Below are 8,945 nucleotides of genomic sequence, written 5' to 3'. Positions count from 1 at the left end.
CCCCTCCCCCAGTGTTCCCCTCCCCCAAGGTCCCCTCCTGCACTCACCTGCCCCTTTCTGTTCCCTGTAGCTGGATGGGAAGGTGAAACCCAGCAAGACCATCAAGCCCCTGGCCTTGCCGCGAGGACGTCAGGCAGTGGCCGCAGGAGCGCGGTGCAGCGTGGCCGGCTGGGGTGTGACCCACCAGGGTGGGCAGCTGACCAGGGCACTGCAGGAGCTGGATATGCGTGTGCTGGACGCCAGGATGTGCAACAACAGTCGGTTTTGGAACGGTGACATCAGCCCCCGCATGATCTGCCTGGCAGCCTACTCCAAGAACCAGGCCCCCTGCAAGGTGAGGGCGCTGGGGTGGGGGGCGCCTCATCGGCCAGCAGCTGGGCACCCAGGCAAGCCCCAACTCTCCCCAGGCCCTGCTCCCTCCATTCCCTGGGGGTCCTGAAGGTTGGCACGAGCGTGAGCCCATTTCTCAAGTGCAGAAACTGAGGCACAGAGAGGTTGCCCATGGTCACATAGCCAGCAGCAGAGCTGGGGTTTGAACTCCAGCACCCAGGAAGATCAGGGCATAGATAGAGCACGTGCAAAGGCCCTGGGGTGGGAAGAAGGAGCAAAGAGAGTTAAAAGGAAAGGAAGGGAGGAGGGAATGAAGGAGGTCGGGGGACAGAGGGTGCAGGGAGAGGGGGGCAGGGGTCTCTGCCCTGGAATCAGCCTCCCGCCCCCCACCTCCCGCAGTGGGCAGCAAGGTGACCAGTGCTCTGTTGCCTCGGCAGGGGGACTCGGGAGGACCCGTGACGTGCAGCAGAGGCCAAGTGGCTGGAATCCTGTCCTTCGGCTTTAAGGTCTGCACCAACATCTTCAAACCCCCCGTGGCCACCGCCGTGGCCCCCTATACATCCTGGATCAAGAAGGTCATCGGCCACTAGCGGCCCACTTCCCTAACCCGACCCTCCAGAGGTGGCCCGACTCCCCTTCTGTGTGCCAGCAGGATTGCAGGGAGGGGCGGCCGGGGGCCTGCATGTGTCAGGGGACCAATAAACTCTAATAAGGAAATGGCATGAGCCGGCCTGGATTCTGCCTCATGCGGGGGTGGGGGGGCAGGGGGAATGAGAGTTCCCCATTTACAAAACAGAGGTTTCAGGTTTGAGGCTTCCCAGGCGGCCCAGCAGCTGGCGAGGGCCCCAAGGGCGCCTGGCAGGGGGCAGCGCTGGCCACTGGGTTCCGAAGCCAGATTCCCTCTGGCAGGGGGTGGGCTGGGCACTGGGGAGCCAGAGGGAGACACGGAGAAAGCAGCCAGGGATCTTCTTCCCCCTCTCTTTTTTATTTTGGTACCGCCTTTATTGAGATATAATTCACACGCCATACATTTCACCCTTTTGAAAAGTGTGTAATGCAGTGGTTTTCGGTACATTACCAGGGTTGTGCCACCAGCCCCTCTGTCCAGTTCCAGAACATTCCATCACCCCCAAAGCAACCCCAGCCCCTCCCCCAGCCCCTGACAACCAGGAATCCACCCTCTGTGTCTGTGGATCTGTCTGTTCTGGATGCTTCCCGTCAATGGAATCACACCCTATGTGTCCACGTCTGGCTTCTCTCACAGGGCACCGTGTTCTCAAGGTCTGTCCACGTTGTAGCGAGTGTCGGGGCTACCGAGTGACGTTCCTGGGTGTGGAGGGACATGTGTGTGTATCTGCTCACCTGTCCATGGACACCTGGGCTGTTTCCACCCTGGCTGCTGTGGCCATGGGCGCACAGGCGCGTGTGTGGACGTGTGTTTTCAGTTCTCCCGGGCCTGCGCCGATGAGGGAGGGCTTGCTGGGCCACGTGGTGACTTTCTGTTGCACGGTTTGTGGAACTGCTGTTTTCCAGCAGAGTCTTTCGCTTTTACTCTGAAAACCTGAAACACACAGCCACGTTGAAATAACCGCACACTGAACACCTAGGTGCCCACCGTGCAGGTTCTGCCAAGAGCAGGTGATGTACCTGCTTCTTGGTCCACTGTCCGTCCGTCCGTCCATCTGGCTTTGTTGCATCTCACAGCAGACAGACACTGCCCTGTGGGGACACGGCCGGGATTGCAGGGCTTATTTAGTGCCCTGTCTCTCCCTCCTAACGCGGCGGAACGCACAGATCTCACTCAAGGATTTGCTGCTCCGACAGCAAGGACAGATGTGAACAACACAAGCCCTGCAACGTTCACATCCCTGACCCCAGAAGATCGCTCAGCCCCTCACAGGCTTGTCTTGAATGGAGCTTTTGCATAGTGACTACAGCACGTGGGCGAGAAGTTAAAAGGACAAAACCCGCCAAGGGAAAAAAGTGCCCCACGTCATCCATCGATAACCTTTTTCCCAGGAAGTGACTGCCTCTGGTGCCTTCCGTCCTCATCTGAGGGTTTTCTAAGCAGGAAAGGCCACTGCTCAGGCAGCCAGCCTGGCACTGCCTCAGCCCAGGCCAGGGAGCAGCTCCCGGCCCCCACCTGCCACCCGTAACCGCTTGTCTGGGCTATGGGCCCAGAAGTGGAGTTTGCCCGTCAGAAGGCAAGGGCTTTTCCCCTTTGGTGATGGCAGCAGAATTTCTTGTCTGCTGAGCACAGACTGAGTTCCAGGCCTCCTGCAAAGTGTTAAGATGCTTTAGGAAACCCTTGCCATCTTTATTCCAGAGCCAGAGAGAAGGAAGGATGAAAAGGAGGAGGAGGACGGAGACCACCCACCTTCTCTCTCTCTCTCTTTTTTCTTTTCCAAACTGCTAAAGCTTCTTTATCTTTTTTTTTTAATAGTCTTTATTTTTTTAGAAGATTTTTTTTTTCTTTTTTTTGCAGTACGCGGGCCTCTCACTGTTGTGGCCTCTCCCGTTGCGGAGCACAGGCTCCGGACGCGCAGGCTCAGCGGCCACGGCTCACGGGCCCAGCCGCTCTGCGGCATGTGGGATCCTCCCGGACCGGGGCACGAACCCACGTCCCCTGCATCGGCAGGCGAACTCAACCACTGTGCCACAGGGGAAGCCCTATTTTTAGTTTTTTAAGGAACCTCCATACTGTTCTCCATAGTGGCTGCACCAATTTACATTCCCACCAGCAGTGCAAGAGGGTTCCTTTCTCTCCACACCCTCTCCAGCATTTACTATTTATAGACTTTTTGATGATGGCCATTCTGACCGGTGTGAGGTGATACCTCATTGTAGTTTTGATTTGCATTTCCCTAATAATTAGCAACGTTGAGCATCTTTTCATGTGCTTCTTGGCCATCTGTATGTCTTCTTTGGAGACATGTCTATTTAGATCTTCTGCCCATTTTTCGATTGGGTTGTTTGTTTGTTTTATTTTAAGCCACATGAGCTGATTGTATATTTTGGAGATTAATCCCTTGTGGGTCGCTTCGTTTGCACATATTTTCTCCCACTCTGTGGGCTGTCTTTTCGTTTTTTTGATGGTTTCCTTTGCTGTGCAAAAGCTCTTACGTTTAATCAGGTCCCATTTGTTTGTTCTAGCAAGTTAATCAAACCCGAGGAGATGGGTGGCAGGAACCCCAATAGCTGGTCAGTCAGAAGCTCAGGGGACATGGTGGACTTGGGATGGATGTGTGGGGTGGGGGCAGACATGTGGGGCTGGCCTGTAACCTGGGGGTCTGACCAACTCTGGGCAGAGAGGGTCAGAACTGAGTTAAATCTTCAGGATGGCATCCTCTGGGCATTGGAGGACTGCTGGGTGCTTGACAAACACCCCAGGCAAACACCCCTGTGTAACCAGCGCCTAGGTCGACAGACAGAGCAGGAGCTCCACAAGCCTCCTCCCCAGCAAGGTTTCCGCCTCTGGGTTCCCATCCCCGAGATGGGTCCTGCCTGCCTGTGCGTCCCCGAGGATACTGCTCTGTGCCCGGGTCCTTCCCTCAAGTGTGACAGTCCTCCCGCCTGGCCACCCACACCATTCCCGTGGAGTGTTCCATCGAGCACCCCGCTCACATTTCCACGCTCCTCTAGACCCGGGGGTCTCACCTGGGGCAATTCTGTCCCAGGGACACGGGGCCACAACTGGGGATGTCTGTGGTCCCTAGGACTTGGGGGCTCCAGCGTTGAAAACATGGGGCCGGGGAAGCCGCTCCACACCCCACGGTGCCCAGGATGCCCCACAGACAGTGAGCCCCCCATGGCAGCAGGCGGGGTTGGGGAGCCCCGATGGAGGGACCTAGGCTTGTCTCTGAAGGTCTGGGGCCTCACGAAGCCAGCGCCACACTCACCGCAATCCCAGCAAAGGGAGAGGGCTGAGCACGTGACCCCACCGGACGCACCCCAGCCGTTCCTGTGTGCATCTTCCAGCCTGCAGAAAAGCTGAAGACCCTGCAGAGAGCGGCGGTATGCCCCGCCTCCAGAGCTGGCAGGTTGGCACTTTGCACACATTCCCTGCCTGTTCTGGACGTTTCCCATCAACGGAGTCACACCCTGTGTGTCCTTCTGTGTCTGGCTTCTCTCACTGAGCATCGTGTTCTCAAGGTCCGTCCACGTGGTGGCGAGTGTCAGGGCTTCTCTCCTTTTCAGGCTGAGTGACGTTCCCACGTGTGGAGAGACCACATGTCGAGGGACACACGGGCGGTCCCGGAGCCCTTGGCTGCTGGGGGCGCACAGCTGCCCTCTGGCCGCCGCCTTCCCGCAGTTCAGCTGCGGAAGGATTTCGGCATCACACCTCCAGCAGGGCCACCGGACGCTGCAGTTTTCAGGGATCTGTGCCATCCTCCAGTAAGTCCCTGATTGGGATGGGGGAGGGCCGGCGGCGGCGGGGACCTGGGGTGGCTCCAGCTGGACGGAGATCAGTGGAGGCCTGGCGGTGTTTGGAGGCCTGAGGCCCTGGAGGGGGAAGCTTATCTGCGTCCACAGCTGTCACCTCCTCCGCCCAGCTGAGCCCCACCCCACGCCCAGGTGAGCAGGACCCTGAGAGCCTTAAAGGGACAGAGTGAGGCACTGACAGCAGGACATGCTGGGGGAACTCGGGGCACCAGGGCACCGCCACAGGGGGTCAAAGGGCACGACCGAGTGTCAGGGCTGGGCCGGGGCTCTGGTCTCTGCCGGTTTCAGCCGGCCGGCTGGGGGTTGGGGGATGGTGGGAGAGGGACCCTGCAGGGAATGCGTTTCCCAAAACCAACCCTACACCTGGCCGCTCAGAGCAACTGTGTTGTGTCCTGGAATAAGGGCCAGGAGAGCAACAGGACAGCTCAATTCAGTGTCCCCAGGGCCTGGGAAAAACTTTCCATAAGGGCTGAGGTTGGGGCCTTCAGGGAGACTGGACCGCAAGGAAGATCCAACATTAACTTACAGGGAGACCTCAGACAGGTCTTCGGATCCCAGCCTTCGTGTCGCGTCTTAGCTTGAAGGCGGTGGTGTCCTCACATGCAAATGGTTCTGGAAAATGTGAGAGGGAAACGCAGAGACAGAGATGGAGAGACAGAGAGAGAGGGACAGAGACAGAGAGAGACAGAGACAGAGACAGAAGAAGGGGTTGGGGCACAAACGTGGCCAAGGCCCCTGGCCGAGAATCCAGGTGCAGGGGGCTGCTGTCCCCAGGGTGCCTCTGTAGGTTTGAGGACTTCTCAAAATAAACTGTTGAGACACAAAGAACCCTCCCCTTGTTCCACCAGGACAAAGACATCAGCAACAGGGTGAGGAGACCTTGAAACGCCAAGACACCTTAAAGCTCAACCCCCACGAGGCCCAGGGAGGGTTTCCGTTGACAGCAGCGCCCCAGGTGTTCAGGACACTGTGCGGGGAAAGAATCTCTTGAATTCTCTGCCATCTCAGCGGGGGAGGCTGAGGAGAGGCTGGATCATCTCTCACTTTCAGATGCTTTGTTTTGTTTTGTTTTGTCCCGTTTTTACCTATCGGACTTGTTCGCTAGGAAAGATCACCAGCCCCTGGCCACGTTCATCTGGGGGAACCGCCTGTCACTTTTCCAGGGAGAGAGGTAGTTAAGAAGGAGAAGCCAAAGGAGGTCAGAGGGCAGCTGCTTCTGTAAATCCCTTCCGGGCACGTCTGCCCTTGAAGCAGGAGCTGGACGGGCGGGTGAGTCCCGGGGGCCCCCCCTCGCCGCCTGCAGGGAGCCTCCCTGGCTCCCAGCTTGGCGTCTGCCCTGACCACCCTACCACCACCGGCCACGTCAGTCAACCCCAGCGCTAAAGGAACCAACCACCCGACCCTCTGTACCATCTCCTGGGGCCGCTGTAGCAGAGCACCACAAGCTAGGCTACTTACATAGCAGAAATTATGTTCTCACTGTTCTTTTGTGACAATATTGCTTCTGTTTTATGTTTTGGTTTTTTGGCCTGGAGGCATGTGGGATCTTAGTGCCCCGACCAGGGATCAAACCCACACCCCCTGCTTTGGAAGGCGGAGTCTCTACCACTGTACCACCGGGGAAGTCCCTGTGTCTGTCTCTTATAAGGTCATTGGATTCAGGGCCATCCTCATCCAGGATGAGCTCACGTCAAGACCCTTAATTTACTTACATCTGCAAAGACGTTTTTTCCAAATAAGGAAGGCCCCATTCTCAGGTCTGGAAGCAACCACGGCACCATCCTGTCCCCCCAGTTCCACGCCTTCCCTGCCCAGGACCCTTTCCCCACAGCCCCGGACCTGTCTACAACACACGGAAGATAGAAGACTAAGATCCTCCCTCGCTCGGATCCCTCCCAGGGCTCCTCAGCATAAAATCCACACCCTCACCACCAGTCACCACCTGGGGAAGGGCTGGATTTCAAACTCCACCCTTTCAGAAAAATGCACTGAAAACCTTAAGCTGGGGACTTCCCTGGTGGCACAGTGGTTAAGAATCCGCCTGCCAATGCAGGGCACACAGGTTTGAGCCAGCACCCTGGTCCGGGAAGATCCCACATGCCACAGAGCAAGTAAGCCAGTGAGCCACAACCACTGAGCCTGCGCTCTGGAGCCCGCGAGCCACAACTACTGAAGGCCGTGCTCTGCAACAAAGAGAAGCCACCACAGTGAGAAGCCCGCGCACCACAAGGAAGAGTAGCCCTCGCTCGCCACAACTAGAGAAAGCCAGCAGGCAGCAACAAAGACCCAACACAGCCACAAATAAATAAATAAATAAAATTTTTAAAAAACAGAAACCTTAAGTTGGAACATTTTAGCAATGCACAGATGGGTGTGACAGAGAATAAAACCCTCATGTTTTCTCTCCCCTTATCTTTGCGTTCAAAACATTTCATAGGAAGAAGTAGAAAGCAAAGCACACAGCCAGAGATGGGACAGTGGCCGGTGTCCTGAGTATGAGGCCCGGAGAAAGGACGGCTCGGGGGCAGCCAGGGCCAGGTGGGAAGGGCCTGTCGGAGACCCGGGAAGGCGTGCCTGGTGACGGGCACAGCCAGGCAAAGGCTCGGGGCAGGGACGGTGCCAGCAAGGCTGGAGCCAAGCGCGGGGGAGGTGAGGGCGCTGAGGCCCCAGCGGGGAGTTCGGCTCTTCCTTCGTCCTGCCTGGCTAGAGCCAGCGGTGGCCTGTCTGTGCCAACAGCAGAGCCGGGAAGCGCTTTCCTTGCTCTTCTGTTTGTGGATCTCTGGACCGCTCCCAGGGCGCCCGCAGGCCTCAGAGGGGGAGACCCAGGGAGGATCCTGGCTCTCCCACGGCCAATTAGGGGCGCCCGCAAGCCCAGGCCTTGCCGGCTGTGCGTGTCCCTGCCCGCACGCACAGCCGGCAAGCAGCACGGGGTGCACGCAAGGACAGAGAGTTGGGGGGGGGCGGAGAGTTAAGGCTGCTTTCGACAGGCGGGGTCAGAGGTGCCCCGTGGAACAGAGGGCTGCAGGACAACCAGTGACATCTGAATTTCAGACAGACAACAGATCGTTTTTAGTGTAAGTATATAGCAGATAGTGTGTGGGATATATTATACTAAATAATGAGTGCCTTTTGCAAATCTGAAATTCAAATGTAACTGGGTGTCATGTGTTTTTACTTGCTGAATCTGGCCACCCTTGCCTGGGCTCGTCCTGAAAGGCCTCTTCTTGGAAGCAGAAGGGGACGTGGGACCCTCCTGACCCGCCTGGGGCCAGGACCCAGCTGAGGAGGGAGGCGGCAGGGAGGCACCACTGTGTTCTGGCAGCCCCACGATTTCCCACGAGTCCCGCCCTCAGCCCGGCTCTGGGCCAACGGGGGCACGGAGATCCGCCCAAGCCCAGAGGTGCTTTGAGGCCAGCTGCCCGCTTGCCCCCCTCGTCCCGCGCGTCCCTCTCGAGCCCGCTCCCTGCAGCCTTGCTGAGCCTGCCAGTGCGTCTGCAGGAGGAGAGGCCTCTGTCCTGGCCCCTCTGCCACACCCTTCTAGCCTTTTCCTCCAGGATCCCCGGCCTCGCAGAGAGGGCTCTGCCGGCTCTGCCCAGGCTCCTCCTCCAGCTGCCTCCCCCTGCCCCTGACAAGCTGCTCCTGGACTCACAGCTCAGCCCTCCAGGGGCTGCTGCCCCTCCTCATACACGTGTCACCTCCAAGAGGCCACCTGGCCCCTCATCTAAAGCGGTGCCTCCTGATCGACATCACCCCATCTTTTAATTGAGAAGATTCACATCCCACACAATTCACCCATGAAAGCGTTAACAGTTCTGGTACATTCACAGAGTTCAGCACTCAGCATGACGATCAGTTTTAGAACATTTCATCACCCTAGAAAGCAACCCCATCGCCATGAGCCGTCCCCCCCTCCCCCTCCCCCTCCCTAGCCCCGACAGCCACGAGCCCACTGTCTGTCCCTGCGCATCTACCAGTTCTGGACGTTTCCCACCAGTGGAATCACACACCGTGTGTCCTTCTGTGTCTGGCTTCTCTCACTGAGCATCGTGTTCTCAGGGTCCAGCCACGTGGTAGCAAGGTCAGGGCTTCACCCCTTTTCCTGGCTGAGTGACGTTCCCGTGCGTGGAGGGACCACATTTTCCTTATTCATTCACCCATCGATGGGCATTTGG

The 8,945-nt window shown here is 57.8% G+C and overlaps 2 protein-coding genes across 4 annotated transcripts in view; one reads left to right on the top strand and one right to left on the bottom strand.

Moving 5' to 3' along the window:
• The window catches only part of GZMM (granzyme M), a 5,696-nt gene extending 4,650 nt beyond the window's left edge, over positions 1-1,046 (top strand). The window contains exons 4-5 of one of the 2 annotated variants that reach the window (XM_024740082.1): positions 71-334; positions 768-1,046. In XM_024740082.1, the coding sequence (XP_024595850.1) occupies positions 71-334; positions 768-920 (417 nt within the window). In that variant the 3' untranslated portion in view covers positions 921-1,046. Of the gene's footprint in view, positions 1-70; positions 335-764 lie in introns of both variants that reach the window. The other variant, XM_024740081.1, reaches the window with a different exon arrangement.
• A 464-nt stretch (positions 1,047-1,510) lies between these two features.
• LOC112396378 (uncharacterized) lies at positions 1,511-4,720 on the bottom strand. 2 transcript variants are annotated; one of them, XM_024740117.1, is made up of 3 exons: positions 4,230-4,720; positions 1,978-2,049; positions 1,511-1,891 (listed from the first exon to the last, which is right to left on the bottom strand). In XM_024740117.1, exons 1-3 carry the CDS (start codon positions 4,717-4,719, stop codon positions 1,689-1,691), a joined length of 765 nt encoding a protein of 254 aa, XP_024595885.1. In that variant the 5' UTR covers position 4,720; the 3' UTR covers positions 1,511-1,688. The 2 variants fall into 2 exon arrangements, with proteins under 2 accessions (XP_024595885.1, XP_024595886.1); XM_024740118.1 differs by lacking the exon at positions 1,978-2,049.
• Positions 4,721-8,945: the final 4,225 nt, after the last annotated feature.

The sequence above is a fragment of the Neophocaena asiaeorientalis genome, unplaced genomic scaffold (genome assembly GCF_003031525.2).
Source record: "Neophocaena asiaeorientalis asiaeorientalis breed wild unplaced genomic scaffold, Neophocaena_asiaeorientalis_V1.1 scaffold469, whole genome shotgun sequence".
Lineage (NCBI taxonomy): Eukaryota > Metazoa > Chordata > Mammalia > Artiodactyla > Phocoenidae > Neophocaena > Neophocaena asiaeorientalis.
The sequence above is the reverse complement of the archived record's forward strand: the minus strand, read 5'-3'. Positions and strand labels throughout refer to the sequence as shown.